At 48.8% G+C, this 17499-nt stretch overlaps 3 protein-coding genes across 4 annotated transcripts in view; 2 read left to right on the top strand and 1 right to left on the bottom strand.

Annotated features, from left to right (window-relative positions):
• Positions 1–3416, bottom strand: part of IFT140 (intraflagellar transport 140) — a 106980-nt gene extending 103564 nt beyond the window's left edge. The window contains exon 1 of one of the 2 annotated variants that reach the window (XM_038762487.1): positions 3329–3416. The gene's annotated coding sequence lies outside the window, so the exon portion shown is untranslated. The remainder of the gene's footprint in view (positions 1–3328) is intronic. The other variant, XM_038762488.1, reaches the window with a different exon arrangement.
• Positions 1767–3943, top strand: LOC119942042 (octapeptide-repeat protein T2-like). The gene is made up of 2 exons (XM_038762699.1): positions 1767–1783; positions 3412–3943. The coding sequence occupies exons 1-2, from the start codon at positions 1767–1769 to the stop codon at positions 3941–3943; spliced, it is 549 nt and encodes a 182-aa protein (XP_038618627.1).
• Positions 3944–8241: 4298 nt separating this feature from the next.
• The window catches only part of CRAMP1 (cramped chromatin regulator homolog 1), a 54515-nt gene continuing 45257 nt past the window's right edge, over positions 8242–17499 (top strand). The window contains exons 1-2 of the mRNA XM_038763095.1: positions 8242–8288; positions 13283–13803. Of these exons, the coding sequence (XP_038619023.1) occupies positions 13284–13803 (520 nt within the window). The 5' untranslated portion in view covers positions 8242–8288; position 13283. The remainder of the gene's footprint in view (positions 8289–13282; positions 13804–17499) is intronic.

The following is a 17499-nucleotide window of genomic DNA, read 5'->3' as shown; positions in this document are numbered from 1 at the left end:
GTGCTTACTATGTGCAAAGCACTGTTCTAAGCGCTGGGGAGGTTACAAGGTGATCAGGTTGTCCCACTGGGGGCTCACGGTCTTAATCCCCATTTTACAGATGAAATAACTGAGGCACAGAAAAGTTAAGTGACTTGCCCAAAGTCACATAGCTGGCATTTGGTGGAGAGGGGATTTGAACCCATGACCTCTGACTCCCAAGCCCGGGCTCTTTCCACTGAGCCACGCTGCTTCACCATGAGATTGAGTATGTATCCAAGTTGGTGAGTGGGGGAGGTGGGCTAGTGCAGGAGGTCAGTGGAGTTGGGGCTGAAAAGACTCAAAATGGAGGCTTTGGGGCCTAATAGCTCTCTGAAACCCACCCCATCCCAGTCCTGGACCCTCCTAAATTCCCTGCTGTCCTTTTCGCCATCATCATCAATTGTACAAATTGAGTGCTTACTATGTGCGGAGCACTGCTATGTGACCTGGGGCAAGTCACTTCACTTCTCTGTGCCTCAGTTACCTCCTCTGTAGAATGGGGATTAAGACTGTGAGCCCCATGTGGGGACTGGAAATGTGCCCATCCTGATTAGCTTGTATCTACCCCAGTGCTTAGAACAGTGCTTGACACACAGTAAGCGCTTAACAAATACCGTTATCATTATTATTATTATTATTATTATTACCAAGTGCTTGGGAGAGTACAGTATAACAATAAACAGACACACTCTCTGCCCACAGTGAGCTTATGGCCTAGAGGAGACATTAACATGAATAAACATCCATTCATTCAATCATATTTATTGAGTGCTTACTGTGTGCAGAGCACTGAACTAATCGCTTGGGAGAATACAATTAAGTACTTAACAAATGTATATACTCTATATACATATCTCAAAAATACATGAACTATATATATAAAACATATATATGAAACAAATATATATAACAAATATACATATATAACAAATATATATATATATATATAAAACATATGGACTGTCTCTATATGTTGCCAACTTGTACTTCCCAAGCGCTTAGTACAGTGCTCTGCACACAGTAAGCACTCAATAAATACGATTGATGATGATGATGATGATATAGATACGTATATATTGTGTCCAACCTGATTACACTGTATCTATCGGATATATAATATTCATTAATTCATTCAATCGTACTTATTGAGCACTTACTCTGTGCAGAGCACTGTATTAAGCACTTGGAAAGTACAAGTCCGCAACATATAAAGACGGTCACTACCCAACAACAGGCTCACAGTCTAGAAGGGGGAGACAGACAACAAAACAAAACATGTAGACACGTGTCAAAACCATCAGAACAAATAGAATTATAGCTATATGCACATCATTAACAAAATAAATAGAATAGTAAATATGTACAAGTAAAATAGAGTAATAAATCTGTACAAATATATACAAGTGCTGTGGGGAGGGGAAGGGGGTACGGTGGAGAGGAGGAGAGGAAAAAGGGGGCTTAGTCTGGGAAGGCCTCCTGAAGGAGGTGAGCTCTCAGTAGGGCTTTGAAGGGAGGAAAAGAGCTAGTTTGGCGGATGTGTGGAGGGAGGGTATTCCAGGCCAGGGGAAGGACGTGGGTCGGGGGTCGACGGCGGGCAGCAAAGTGAAGCATGGAGTGGAGAGAGCCAGCAGGCCAGAAGGTCAGCGAGGAGGCACGTGCAGTAGTCAAGGTGGAAGAGGATAAGCGCTCAATAAATGCCAATCGGTCGATTAATGCCCCTGCCCCCGGGTCCCTAGGTAGGAGAGATGCCGCAAGCCTTCATGTGGGCGGTAATAATGATAATTGTGGTATTTAAGTGCTTACTACGTGCTACAACACACTATTAAGCGCCGGGGTGGACACAAGCAAATCGGGTTGGACACAGTCCCTGTCCCACTTACGGCTCAGAGTCTCAAATTCCCATTTTCCAGATGAGGTAACTGAGGCCCAGAGAGGAATAATCATAATAATGGTATTTGTTAAGCGCTTAGTATGTGCCAGGCCCTGTACTAAGCGCTGGGGTGGATACAAGTTGGACAAAGTCGCTGTCCCACGTGGGGCTCACAATCTCAAATTCCCGTTTTACAGATGAGGGCACTGAGGCCCAGAGAATAATAATAATAGCATTTGGTAAGGGCTTAATATATGCCAGGTACTGTACTAAGCACTGGGGTAGACTTTTTTTTGTTTTTTTGTTTGGTTTGTTGTCTATTTCCCCCCTTCTAGACTGTGAGCCCGTTGTTGGGTAGGGACCGTCTCTGTTGACGACTTGTACTTCCCAAGCGCTTAGCCCAGTGCTCTGCACACAGTAAGCGCTCAATAAATATGATTGAATGAATGAATAATACTAATGGTATTTGTTAAGCACTTGCTATTTGCCAGGCACTGTACTAAATGCTGGGGTAGATACAATCAGATCGGGTTGGACACAGTCCCTACCCCACTTAGGGCTCAAAGTCTCAAATTCCCACTTGACAGATGAGGGAACTGAGGCCCAGAGAATAATAGTATTTGTTAAGGGCTTAATCAATCAATCGTATTTATTGAGCGCTTACTGTGTGCAGAGCAATGTACTAAGCGCTTGGGAAGTACAAGCTGGCAACATATACAGACAGTCCCTATCCAACAGTAGGCTCACAGTCTAGAAGGGGGAGACAGAGAACAAAACGAAACACACTAACAAAATAAAATAAATAGAATAGATATGTACAAGTAAAATAAATAAATAAATAGAGTAATAAATATATACAGACATATATACAGGTGCTGTGGGGAAGGGAAGGAGGTAAGATGGGGGGGATGGAGCGGGGGACGAGGGGGAGAGGAAGGAAGGGGCTCAGTCTGGGAAGGCCTCCTGGAGGTATGCCAGGTACCGTACTAAGCGCTGGAGTAGACTTGTTTTTTTTGCTTTTTTGTTTGTTTTGTTGTCTGTCTCCCCCCCCCTTCTAGACTGTGAGCCCGTTGTTGGGTAGGGACCGTCTCTGTTGCTGAATTGGGCTTCCCAAGCGCTTAGCACAGTGCTCTGCCCACAGTAAGCGCTCCATAAATGCGACTGAGTGAATGAATGAATTACCCTGTGCCTACCCCAGTGCTTGGCACATAGTAAGCGCTTAACAAATACTATTATGATGATGATGATGATGATTAAAGTGAGGTGTAGAAGGAAGGTGGAGCAGGGGTCCCTCCGGGTCCCGCCGCCGGGGGGCGCCCGAGCACTGCTCCCCTCTTCCACCCCCCCCCCCCCAAAAGGGGCCCGGCCTCGCCTTTCCGACAACTTGAAGACCCCCCCCCCCACACACACACATCGGACCCTCAGACACCCCCTTACCGAGAGGGGGGCTCCGGACCGGAGGGCGGCTCCGAGGATGGCGCCCGTTACCCCTGACAACGGCGGCCCGCGGGCACCGGAAGCGCCCCGACCCAGCCGATCCGCCGGGAAAAGCCGGGAACGGCCGAAAGGAGCCGGAAACAGCCGAGGGGAGCCGGAAACAGCCGAGAGGAGCCGAAAGGAGCCGGAAACAGCCGAGGGGAGCCGGAAACGGCCGAGAGGAGCCGGAAACGGCCGAGAGGAGCCGAAAGGAGCCGGGAACAGCCGAGAGGAGCCGGGAACAGCCGAAAGGAGCCGAAAGGAGCCGGAAACGGCCGAAAGGAGCCGGAAACGGCCGAGAGGAGCCGAGGGGAGCCGGAAACGGCCGAGAGAGGCCGAGAGCAGCCGGAAATGGCCGATGGCCGAGAGGAGCCGGAAACGGCCGAGAGGGGCCGAGAGCAGCCGGAAACGGCCGAGAAGGGCCGAGAGGAACCGGAAACGGCCGAGAGGGGCCGAGAGGAACCGGAAACGGCCGAGAGGAACCGGAAACGGCCGAGAGGAGCCGAAAGGAGCCGGGAACGGCCGAGAGGAGCCGGGAACAGCCGAAAGGAGCCGAAGCAGCAATGGCAACATTAGGCCGCGTGGGAAGCCGGCTGGCGGAACTTCACTGAATTGGGAGATTGGGATAATAATAATATTCGTTAATAATAATAATGAACTTTATTAAGCGCTTACTATGTGCAAAGCACTGTTCTAAGCGCTGGGGGAGGTTACAAGGCGATCAGGTTGTCCCACAGGGGGCTCACGGTATTAATCCCCATTTTACAGTTGAGGTACCTGAGGCACAGAGAACTTACTAGGTGTCAAGCACTGTTCTAAGCTTTTGTTCTCTGTCTCCCCCTTCTAGACTGTGAGCCCACTGTTGGGTAGGGACCGTGTCTACATGTTGCCAACTTGGACTTCCCAAGCGCTTAGTACAGTGCTCTGCACACAGTAAGCGCTCAATAAATACGATTGATGATGATGTATATATACATATATACTGTATATATATACATGTATATGTATATATACCTGTATATATGTATATATGTACATATTTGTTACTCTATTTTACTTGTACATATCTATTCTATTTATTTTATTTTGTTAGTATGTTTGGTTTTGTTCTCTGTCTCCCCCTTTTAGACTGTAAGCCCACTGTTGGGTAGGGACTGTCTCTATATGTTACCAACTTGTACTTCCCAAGCGCTTAGTACAGTGCTCTGCACACAGTAAGTGCTCAGTAAATACGATTGATGATGATGATGATGATGATGATGAGGGGGGAAAGAGCAAAGAGCAAGTCAGGGGGATGCAGAAGGGAATGGGAGATGGTTAAGACTGAGCCCCACGCAAGAGATGGACTGTGGCTGAACTGATTATCTTATACGTACTGCAGCACTTAATTGTATTTATTGAGCGCTTACTGTGTGCAGAGCATTGTACTAAGCACTTGGGAAGTGCAAGTTGGCAACATATAGAGCCAGTCCCTACCCAACAGTGGGCTCACAGTCTAGAAATACAGTGCCTGGCACATAGTAAGTGCTTAACAAATAACCGTCATTATTATTATTATTATTATTATTATTATTATTATGCACAGGCATTCACAAAGGCCTCCTAAAGCCCAAGCCTAAGCCACTTTTCTGCTGTGACGTTGAGCAAGTCACTTCGCTTCTCTGCCTCAATTCCCTCATCTGTAAAATGGGGGTTAAGAGTGTGAGCCCCACGTGGGACAGGGATTATGTCCAATTTGATTACCTTGTATCTACCCCAGTGCTTAGAACAGTGCTTGGTGCATTCGTTCATTCAATCATATTTATTGAGCACTTACTGTGTGCAGAGCACTGTACTAAGCGCGTGGGAAGTACAAATCAGCAACAGATGGAGACAGTCCCTACCCAACAACCGGCTCACAGTCTAGAAGGGGGAGACAGACAACAAAACAAGTAATAATCATAATAATGATGGTATTTGTTAAGTGCTTACTATGTGCTAAGCACTGTTCTAAGCGCTGGGGAAGATACAAGGTAATCAGGTTGTCCCAAATAGGGCTCACAGTCTTAATCCCCATTTTACAGATGAGGTAACTGAGGGATGGAGAAATGACTTGCTCAAAGTCCCACAGCTGACGTGGCAGAGCTGTGAAGTAGACAAGAAGACAGTGAACGCTTACAAATATTATTATCCAGCACTTAGTACAGTCCCCAGTGCTTAATGCAGTGCTTGGCACATAGGAAGCGCTTAACAAATACCACAATTATTATTATTATCATTCTTAAGACTCTAATACTGTACCCTGTTTTCTACCGTAGAGAAGCAGCGTGGTTCAGTGGCAAGAGCCCGGGCTTGAGAGCCAGAGGTCATGGGTTCTAATCCCGGCTCCGCCAACTGTCAACTGTGTGACTTTGGGCGAGTCACTTAGCTTCTCTGGGCCTCAGTTTCCTTATCTGTAAAATGGGGATGAGTGATAATAATAATGGCATTTATTGAGCACTTACTATGTGCAAAGCACTGTTCTAAGCGCTGGGGAGGTTACAAGGTGATCAGGTTGTCCCACGGGGGGCTCACAGTCTTCATCCCCACTTTACAGATGAGGGAACTGAGGCCCAGAGAAGGGAAGTGACTCGCCCAAAGTCACACAGTTGACAGTGTGATTTGAACCTATGACCTCTGACTCCAAAGCCCGGGCTCTTTTCCACCGGGCCACCTGATCACCTTGTAACCTCCCCCCAGTGCTTACAACAGTGCTTTGCACATAGTAAGCGCTTAACAAATACCATCATCGCTTAGAACAGTGCTTTGCGCATAGTAAGTACTTAATAAATACCATTATCGCTTAGAACAGTGCTTTGCACATAGTAAGCAATTAATAAATGCCATTATTATTATTATTATCATTATTATTATTAACAAATACCACCATTATTATTATTATTATTATTGCCCAATAGTAAGTGCTTAACAAATACCATCATCAGTTAGAACAGTGCTTTGCACATAGTAAGCGCTTAATAAATACCATCATCGGTTAGAATGGTGCTTTGCACATAGTAAGCAATTAATAAATGCCATCATTATTTTATTATCATTATTATTAACAAGTACCACCATTATTATTATTATTATTACCCAATAGTAAGCGCTTAACAAATACCATCATCGGTTAGAACAGTGCTTTGCACATAGTAAGCGCTTAATAAATACCATTATCGGTTAGAATGGTGCTTTGCACATAGTAAGCAATTAATAAATACTATTATTATTATTATTAACAAATACCACCACCATTATTATTATTACCCAATAGTAAGCACTTAACAAATACCATCATCGGTTAGAACAGTGCTGTGCACGTAGTAAGCGCCTAATAAATACCATCATCGCTTAGAACAGTGCTTTGCACATAGTAAGCAATGAATGCCATTATTATAATTATAATTATAATTATTATTATTATTAACAAATACCACCATTATTATTATTATTATTACCCACTAGTAAGCGCTTAACAAATACCATCATCGGTTAGAACAGTGCTGTGCACATAGTAAGCGCTTAATAAATACCATCCTCGGTTAGAACGGTGCTTTGCACAGAGTAAGCAATTAATAAATGCCATTATTATTATTATTATTATTATTATTAAAAATACCATTATTATTATTATTACCCAATAGTAAGCGCTTAACAAATACCATCCTCGGTTAGAACAGTGCTGTGCACATAGTAAGTGCTGAATAAATACCATCATCGCTTAGAACAGTGCTTTGCACATAGTAAGCAATTAATACATCATCATAATAATAATAATGGCATTTGTTAAGCGCTTACTATGTGCAGAGCACTGTTTTGCCATCATTAATAATAATAATGATGGCATTTGTTAAGCGCTTACTACGTGCAGAGCACTGTTTTGCCATCATTAAGAATAATAATGATGGCATTTGTTAAGCGCTTACTATGTGCAGAGCACTGTTTTGCCATCATTAATAATAATAATAATAATGATGGCATTTGTTAAGCGCTTACTATGTGCAGAGCACTATTTTGCCATCATTAATAATAATAATAATAATAATGATGGCATTTGTTAAGCGCTTACTATGTGCAGAGCACTGTTTTGCCACCATTAATAATAATAATAATGGCATTTGTTAAGTGCTTACTATGTGCAGAGCACTGTTTTGCCACCATTAATAATTATTAATATTAATTATAATAATAATATCATTATATAACACACATAATATATTATTAATAATATAATAATAATTACTATCAACAATTACCACCATTATTATTATTATTACCCAATATTATTATTATTAACAAATACCACCGTTATTATTATTATTACCCAATCACCAACGCCCGTCCTCGACCAATCCCACCTCTTTGTGCCGACTCGCTATTGGACGGCCTCCCACCAATCAGGAGCGCGCTCCCTTCTAGCGTTGGTCACTTCCCCGGCGGCCCCGGCCCGCTCTGGGGGGAGGCGGACGCGCCTCTCCCATTGGCCGGGCCGCCCGGGGCGCGCGTCCTCCCATTGGCCGGGCGGGCCCGGCGGGCGCGTCCTCCCATTGGCCGGGCGCGCCCGCGCGCGCGTTCGCCCCCGGCCAATGGGGGGGCGGCGGGCGGGCTCCCCCTCGCAAGCCCGCCCGGCGTCCACGGGGCGGGGGCGCGCGCGCCCCCCTTGTGCGTGCGCGCCCCCCTCCGTGCGTGCGCGCCCCCGCCGCCGGAGCCGGAACTGCTGAGCGCGGAGCAGCAGCAGCAGCAGGGGTGGTGTAGGGGGGGTGGGGAGGACAGCCCCGCCGGAGCCCCCCAAAAAGCGCCGTCCCCACCCCCCGGAAACGGGAGGCAGGACCGGACCCCCTCCCCACCCCCGCCCCGGGACCCCCGGACCCTCCCAGGCTGCAGGCAAGCCTTGATGAACGAGGTAAGAAACAGGGGGAGGGAAGCTGTCAATCAAGCCGGACTCTTTACTGAGCGCCCAATCAATCAATCAATCGTATTTATTGAGCGCTTACTATGTGCAGAGCACTGTACTAGGCGCTTGGGAAGTACAAATTGGCATCACATAGAGACAGTCCCTACCCAACGGTGGGCTCACAGTCTAAAAGGGGGAGACAGAGAACAGAACCAAACATACCAACAAAATAAAATAAGTAGGATAGAAATGTACAAGTAAAATAAATAAATAAATAAATAGAGTAATAAATATGTACAACCATAATAAATATGTGCAACCATAATCATCCCAGCATCATCCGTCTAGACTGTGACCGTTGTCAGGCAGGGGCCATCTCTTCTGCACTTCCCGAGCGCCTAGTACAGTGCTTTGCGCCCAGTATGCGCTCAATAAATCAATCATATTGAGCGCTTACTATGTGCAGAACACTGTACTAAGCGCTTCTTTATTTATAATAACAATATAATATATTTATTTATATAAAATTTATTTATTTTAAAATAAATTTTACCTGTACATCACTGTTGGGTAGGGCCTGTCTCTATACGTTGCCAACTTGTACTTCCCAAGCGCTTAGTACAGTGCTCTGCACACAGTAAGCGCTCAATCAATACTATTGATTGATTGATATCTATTCTATTTATTTTATTTTGTTAGTGTGTTTGGTTTTGTTCTCCGTCTCCCCCTCTTAGACTGTGAGCCCACTGTTGGGTAGGGACTGTCTTGAGATGTTGCCAATTTGTACTTCCCAAGCGCGTAGTACAGTGCTCTGCACATAGTGAGCGCTCAATAAATACGATTGATGATGATGATGATGATGATGAATGAATGAGTGATGTCTGTTAAGCGCTTACTATGTGCGACGCACTGTTCCAAGCGCCGCATCTTGGAGGGGAGGGGGATCAAGCGCTCGCTGGCTGCGGAGCGTTCGTTCAGTTGCACGTAGTAGGCGCTTAATGAATGCTATCATCATCATTATTATTATTAGGCGCCTATTGGGTGCGGAGCACTGTACTAGGCGCCCGGGAGAGCATAGTGCAGCCACAAAGAGTGACCCCACCCTAACGAATGCCGTTATTATTAGATGCCTATTGGGTGCGGAGCACTGTGCTAAGCGCCCGGGAGAGCATAATACAGCTATAAAGAGTGACTCTCCCCTAACGAATGCCATCATTATTATTATTAGGCGCCTACTGGGTGCGGAGCACTGTACTAATCGCCCGGGAAAGCATAGTACAGCCATAATGAGTGACTCTCCCCTAACGAATGCCATCATTATTATTATTAGGCGCCTACTGGGTGCGGAGCACTGTACTAATCGCCCGGGAAAGCATAGTACAGCCATAATGAGTGACCCTCCCCTAACGAATGCCATCATTATTATTATTGTTAGGCGCTTACTGGGTGCGGAGCACTGTACCAAGCGCCCGGGCGAGCATAATACAGCCATAAAGAGTGACCCTCCCCTAACGAATGCCATCGTCATTATTATTGTTAGGCGCTTACTGGGTGCGGAGCACTGTACTAAGCGCCCGGGAGAGCATAGTACAGCCCTAAAGAGTGACCCTCCCCTCGCCCGCGACGAGCTCACAGCGCTTCGGAGAGGACAGTGCGACAGAGGCGGCAGGCACCCGGACGGGCCTCCAGTCTAGGAGGGGGTTACAGGGTTCAGGGGACGTAGAAGACGCCATTCCTGCTGGCCCAGGGCTGGGTTACGGGGACCAGGGGACGTAGAAGACGCCATTCTTGGTGGCCCAAGGCTCGAGGGACTGAGCCCAGGTGACAGGACACGAATCGTTGGCGGCTCCGAGGGGAGGAAGGAAGGGAAAATAAAAAGGGCACGGAGGTGGGTAAGTGGGCCCTGAATGAATGGTATTTATTGAACTCCTATTCATTCACTCAATTGTATTTATTGAGCGCTTACTGTGTGCAGAGCACTGTGCTAAGCGCTTGGGAAGTACAAATTGGCAACAGAGTCCGGAATTTATTTCCATTAGCGTCGGTCTCCCCTTCTAGACTGTCAGCTCGTTGTGGGGCAGGGAATGTGGCTGTTTATCGTTGCACTGGACTCTCCCAAGCGCTTAGTTCAGTGTTCTGCCCCCAGTAAGCGCCCAATAAATACGACTGGATGTGCAGAGCACTGTACTAAGCGCCTGGGAGAGGACAACATAGCAGTTGGCCGACTCGTCGCCCGCGCCACGACGAGCTGGCAGGGGAGAGGACTATGAACCCAGAGAGGCCAGCGTCTAAATGATAAATGATGGTGTTTGTTTTGTGCCAAGCACCGTCTAGTCCAGTGCTCGGCCGCCGGGAAGCGCCCAGTAAATCCCACCGAAAGGAAGGTTTGGACCCCCGGCCTTCGTGGCTCTGAAAAGCCCCCGGGGGGATGAAGGACCCAGGCGGCAGAGTTCCCGGGAGCAGTTGCCATGTTGTTCAGGAAAGCCACCTCCCTTCCCGGGCTGATGGATGACAGGCCCCAAAGAACTGCTTTTCCAGGCCTTAATTTGGGAAAGCAATTCAGAGGAGAGAGTGTTTGGGAAGAGGGGTGCCTTCGGTGGTCAGCGGTCGCCTATGGAGAGGAAACTCTATTTTTGGTGGCGTTCCCTCCCACCCAAGTCTTACAGAGCCGAGCTTTTCTTCCACCCCCTCTGCTGCCATCTTGAACCGATCACCGATCAATAGCCCTTATCGGGGGCCGAGCACTGCACTCTGCCCTCAGAAGAGCACAATAGGGTGGGTAGAAAAGGGGCTGGGATGCGAGGGGGTCCCCCTGTTTTGGGAGGAAATAATTAGGGGCAGGGGGTGGGACGTTTGGATCTTGGTGGTTTCATCCGGGATGTTTCTTCCTCTGCGTTATTGGAGACCCTCCTTCCAGGTCCCATTTTTTTTTTTCTTTTGAAAAGAGAGATTGCGTCCTTAGAAGTTAGGATTTGGGGGGCTCAGACTTGCCTCTGTTTTGTAGGACAGTTGAAACGACCTGTTTTCACCCTGTGGGCAGTGATCGTATGAAAATATTCATTAATTCATTCATTCAATCGTATTGAGCGCTTACCGTGTGCAGAGCAGTGTACTAAGCGCTTGGGAAGTACAAGTTGGCAACATATTCATTCAATCGTATTTATTGAGCGCTTACTGTGTGCAGAGCACTGTACTAAGCGCTTGGGAAGTCCAAGTTGGCAGCATATAGAGACGGCCCCTACCCTACCCAACAGCGGGCTCACAGTCTAGAAGGGGGAGACAGACAACAAAACATTTTAACAAAATAAAATAAATAGAATAGTAAATATGTACAAATAACGTAGAGTAATAAAATAGCACCCCCCCCAAAAAAAATAAAGAAAAATCCGTATATCTCCAAGGCAAGTAGGATAGCTCAGTTGGAGAGCGGGAGGGGGATGATCAGTATTTTCTGTCCAATTGTTTTGGACAGCCTTGTGGAATCTGTCTTTTTAAAGTAGTGTATCTGTGTGAGATTTTTTTTACTTTTCCTCAGGGTTCTGTAAACCCTGGTAAGCCAGTTCTTGTGTTTTGAAGATGCGCAGAATTTCTGGTCTCCTGTGTTGCATGAGTTAAAGTTGGCTTTCGGGATAAGTTTCAGAAGCGTTTGGAGGGTTCTAGAGACAAAGAATGACTCGTGGATAGATAATGTTGATAGGATTGTGGGGGGAATTACACGGTTTTTCCTCGGTGAGACTTTCTTGTTGTCGCTTTTGAAAGCCAGTCGGCTGTTTTTCCCATTATATTCCTGAATTTCTCATGGCTCCCGGGTCCTATGTTTAGACTGTTTAGTTTAGTTGAATTAGCGGATGAATGAACATCAGGTAGAGAGCATTTCCTTCCCCAAACATTCGTACGTAATCATCCTTTGAGTTCCTTGCAAAAAATCGGGTCTGATTTCCGAGCCAAAGCCATTTTGAAGGCTCCCGAATGGAGTTCGCCTGACGTTTTTCCCCGCGGTGGGTCACCGCGTTACTTTGAGGGTGATTTTTATTTTAATTTTTTTAATTTGGAAGCGTTTTCACCCCGAGTTACATTTCCACCCGGGGCGTTGGAGCCAACTCTTGAGCCATTTCTCCCGAGGAGGGGCTCGCAGCCTTTTTGTTGCTTTAACTAGAGAGGGCGGGGGGGGGGGGGAGTCCGTCCGGGGACCGCCTGTTGGTTCGTGCGGTGTGTTGGCCTTTTTATTTTTTAAAAAGCAGCGAGACCCCCGTAAAGTTGAGAGCCCCAGTCCCCTCCACCCTTTTATTGTGTTATGTTTTATTTTTGCTTGTTGGGGGGGGATTCAAAGGATGACAGGCTCTGCAGCTCCTGCAAAGAGTCCAGGGTGGGGGGCTGCCTGGGGCCCCCCCTCCCCGCCCCCCGCTGCCAACTTGTGTGCAGCTGCAGGAGGGGGGTCGGGGGGTTGTGTGGCAGCCCCCACCCCCAAAGACACACCCACACAACAGGCAGGCAGAGGGACACACAAACCCACACAAACCCCCGGCGGGCCCCGGGGCGATGAGGGCCATTTGTCCCACGGTTCGGTTGTTCGGTTGGGTGAGGAGGGGCAGGAAGAGGACGGGCCCGGGCCCCGCGGAGCCGCTGCAGGGGTAGGATGGGGAGGGGGCGGCCCGACGACCCCCCAGGGGCGGGCAGGGTGGGGGCCGCCTCTTCTCTCCCTCGCCCCGTGTCTCCCTCTCTGTGTCTCCGTCCGTGTGTTTGTGTTTGTGTGTGCGTTTCTGTGTGTGTGGGGGGGTGTGTAGGTGTCCCCCACCCCCCCTCCGGGACCCCCCCCGGGGACCCCCGCCCCGGCCCGAGCGTCGTTTAGCCCGGGGAGAAGATGGGGAACAAACAACGGCCGCCATGTTGAGCGGGCCCGGCCCGCGGCCGGCCAACTTGGGAGGGGGGGGCCCCGCCGGCTGGGGAGGGGGCCGGACCCCCGGACCCCCGAACCCCACACCCCTCCTCTCCCCCTCCCGCAGGATGACAGTCAAGCTGGGAGAAGGCAGCGGCGCGGAGGAGGCGCTCAAACAGCCCGGCAAGAGGGCAGCCAACAACAACGATGACGACGACTCCCCTTCAGGAGAAGAACAGGGGCCCGGGCGGGGGGCCGAGGAGGATGCCGAGACCACCACCACCACCACTGCCACAGACAAGCAGGACAGCACCCCCAGCCCGACCCCTGCCCTCAGCAGCGCCCCGGCCTCGTCCTCCTCATCGTCGTCGTCTTCGTCGTCATGGTGCGGCGGCCCGCCGCAGGCCCCGGGCCCTCCTCAGGCCCCCGGCCCACCTCAGGCCCTGACCCCGGCCCCGCTGCTGCTGCAGCTGCAGGCCTCCTCCCAGGACCAGCATCACTTCCTCAGGTCCAGCGTCAGGCCGCAGAGCAAGAGGTTCAGGAAGGACTCGGCCGGCGCCAACGCCGGCGCCAACGCCGGCCCGGGAGCGGGAGGCCCCGCGGGCCCCGGCGGCCCCGGCGGAGGAGGCTCCGCACCGAAGGGAAAAGGTGCGTTCACCCCTCGCCCCAAAGAAACCACCCTGCACACCTGCCCCCTCCGTCCCCAGCACGGGGCCCGGAACTTTCTCCACGTCCCCCTCCTCCTCTGGCTCAACAGCAGCACCCACGAATCTCGACGCGTTTACGTGTGATGGTCGCCCCGTTCCCCACAGCAGCACCCGGCCTGGTCCGGGTACACCAGAGGGGTGCTTTAGGGAGGGAAAAGGAGACCACGCGTCCCATCCCTGAACCCCGCGCCCAGCCCCAGAAAAGGTTTTCAACCCGTGGCTCGTCGCCGGTTTTTAAATCTAGGAGCGTTCCTTTCGTTTGGGTGGGGAAACGAGGGTCCGGGAAGGGGTGCGACATTAATAATAATAACAATAATGGCATTTGCTAAGCGCTTACTATGTACAAAGTACTGTTATAAGCACTGGGGTATACAAGGTGATCAGGTTGTCCCACGTGGGGCTCACAGTCTTAATCCTCATTTTAGAGATGAGGTCACTGAGGCACAGAGACTCAATCAATCAATCGTATTTATTGAGTGCTTACTGTGTGCAGAGCACTGTACTAAGCACTTGGGAAGTACAAGTTGGGAAGTGAAGTGACTTTCCCAAAGTCACACAGCTGACAAGTGGCAGAGCGGGGATTAGAACCCATGACCTCTGACTTCCAAGCCTGGGCTCTTTCCACTTAGCCACGCTGCTTCCGTTACTGGTGTTGGGCTGCTGGAGGATATTTAGATGTGAGCGATAAATCCCCGTGCCCCAGGGAAAACCTGGGATGTTCCCCACTTGCTTTGCCCCCCACCCCGGTCCCTGCAAAAGAACCCCCAAATTGAAACAAAAACACCCACATAAACTTTGTCAAGATATAAGATGGTGGCAGTACAGCAAGAGGGCTGGATAGTTCAACTGATTTTGGAGAAAGACACCAAGAACTGTTGGCTGAAATTTTGAATAGCATCCTCCACCACCAGTGTGCCGTTGACCTAGGTAGACTGAGGCATCCAAGTGTGTCTTTTCGATTTTCAGTTGAGCTTGACTTGAGTGCCTCAGATAAGATCTTACTTCCTTTAAGTGGTAGGGTGGTGTAGAGAATATTCAAAAGTAACCCAGTGCCATCCCCTGGAAACGGCAGTTAAGAGTTTACACCTGCCATTTTATTTTGGGGGTTATTGTTGCCTAATGACATACTATAGATCACAGCCCTTTACATTTTTCCCCCCAGGGTAATGGGAACAAGTGAGCCGGTTGTATTCCTGCTCTTTACTGGCTTGGAATAAATGAATCTCTCTCATCTACCCCGTAGGTGTTTTTAAAGTGTGTTTAGGTAGAACGCATCTCTAAACTGCCCTCTTCTGAACTAAATATTAGGGAGCGGATGTACTTTCTTGCCGGTCTAGATGCTTGGCTGCAGATCACACACGTTGGAGAAGAAGAGAATCGTTAAAATGATGGTTGCGTGTCTAGTGTATACCTATATGCCCTGTTGTAGAACTTGGAACCATTCATTTATTTTTTTAAATGTCATTTATTAAGCGCTTACTATGTGCAAAGCACTGTTCTAAGCGCTGATTTTTGAACCATCCCCAAACTCTTAATATAAACGTTGAGGCCGAAGTAAGTTCATGGGGTGGGAGGATGATCTCACCCAACTAAGTAGTATGCTCCTCCAAATTTTCAAAAACCAAAATGATGTCTTGAGCCCACAATAATTGCCTAACGTATTTTCTGCTAATATTTTGGGGGTGGGAAAAAGTGCAAGTGTGGTTGTATTTAGTCTCATAAATATGGCGGCTTTCTACATATATATATATATATATATATATATATATATATATATATATATATACATATGTGTGTATATATCCTGTTTCGCTTGAAAGTGACCCATAGAATATTTTCTTTGCAGTTTGAGGTTTGGATGTAGACAGGGTGCGTTTATTTCTCTGTCACTTTTACACCTAGCTTATTATATTTAAATCCTTGTCTCTCCGCAGGCCATAGGGCTAGCCATTTAGTTTTTCGCGCACAGATCGATGGACTCGATCTAAAGACAGCCCACAGGTCGGTTAGACTTGGGAGAGTTCGGCTACCGGGCCGGAAGAAGTCTTCAGTTTTGCGTCAGGAGGATGGTTTTCGTTTGGTTTTTGGTTTTTTTCCAACAAGGCCAGAGGCCCGCTCGGCTTCGCCGCGATGAGAAATGACCCTTCTTATTGACGTGAATTTGAGCCCCTCTTTCTCAGTAAATATTACTTGCGCTATGGAAACGCTTCCTTCCCAAGCGATCCCTCGCCTCCCAGAGCGCTGGAGACGAAGGGGCACCTGGGCTCCTGCTCCCAGATTTCCTCACCGTTATCAACGCGGCGTGACTTACGTTCTCAGTAAATCACGTGCGCGGATTTTCTGATTCAGTCCGTCAAGGGTGTTTATCGAGCGCCGATGTACACGGAGCCCTGGACTGAGCACTCTGCGGAGGATGGTCTGACAGAGTTGGTAACCACATTCCCTGCTCACCCCGAATCGATGCCTTATTCCCTTCTTTGGATGCGGGTTCCCGTTTCGAAGCGGGGCTGACTCTTAGAGGAATGTGAGGCGAAGGAAGCGCACGTGGTCCCGTCATGCATTCATTCAGTCGTGTTTATGGCCCGCTCCGATGGTTTCGGCCTCAGATCCGCAGGTTCCGGCGTCCCTCCGTCTTTTCCCTTGGTCTTGTCTGCCGTGAACGCAGTGTGGAATTGGAAGGGGGTTCATAGTAGGGCCTGGATGTGTGGGTTCTTTTCTTTTTTCTTTTTAATACGTAAACATCAAGGGAGAGTTAAGTGTACATTGGCTTTAGCCCACAAGTAGGTAGAAATGAAGTCTTCCCGCGAATCAGTGGACCGAAAGACTTATTTCAATCAATAGTATTGATCGAGCACCAGCCCTGCGCACAGAATAATAATAATTATAATGATGGTATTTGTTAAGCGCTTACTATGTGCAAAGCGCTGTTCTAAGCGCTGAGTAGGTTACAAGGTGATCAGGTTGTCCCACGGGGGGCTCACAGCCTTAACCCCCATTTTACAGATGAGGTAACTGAGGCACAGAGAAGTGAAGCGACTTGCCCAAAGTCCCACAGCTGACAGTTGGCGGAGCTGGGATTTGAACCCATGACCTCTGACTCCAAAGCCCGGGCTCTTTCCACTGAGCCACGCTGCTTCTCAACTGAACTGTATTAAGCGCTTGGAAGAGTCCAGTTTCAGATGATCCGGGCAGAGCTGTTGCGTGGACGGCTTGTTTTTTTAATGGAACTTGTTAAGCACTTACTGTGTGCCGGATACCGAACTAAGCGCTGGGGTAGTTACAAGCTAATCGGGTTGGACACAGTCCCTGTCCCATGTGGGGCTCACAGTCTTACTCCCCGTTTTACAGAAGAGGCACGTCAAGAGACTCGACCAAGGTTACACAGTAGACAATCAATAATTGGTATTTATTGGGTGTTTATGGCATGCAGAGCACTGTTCTGAGCGCTTGGGAGAGTCCAGTCCAGCAGAATCAGCGGACTCGTTCCCTGCCCATAACGAGCTTACGGAGAAGTGGCGGAGTGGGGATTTTAGAGCCTGGGTCCTCCGGCTCCCAGGCCCGGGTTCTTTCCACTAGGCCAACCTGCTTCTTGCCCCGTTTTTCTGCCGCAGAGGCTACTGGAAGATGAAAATTTGCC

The sequence above is a fragment of the Tachyglossus aculeatus genome, chromosome 21 (assembly GCF_015852505.1).
Source record: "Tachyglossus aculeatus isolate mTacAcu1 chromosome 21, mTacAcu1.pri, whole genome shotgun sequence".
Taxonomy (NCBI): Eukaryota; Metazoa; Chordata; class Mammalia; order Monotremata; family Tachyglossidae; genus Tachyglossus; species Tachyglossus aculeatus.
Note: the sequence above shows the minus strand (reverse complement) of the source record. Positions and strands in the feature narration are given on the sequence as shown.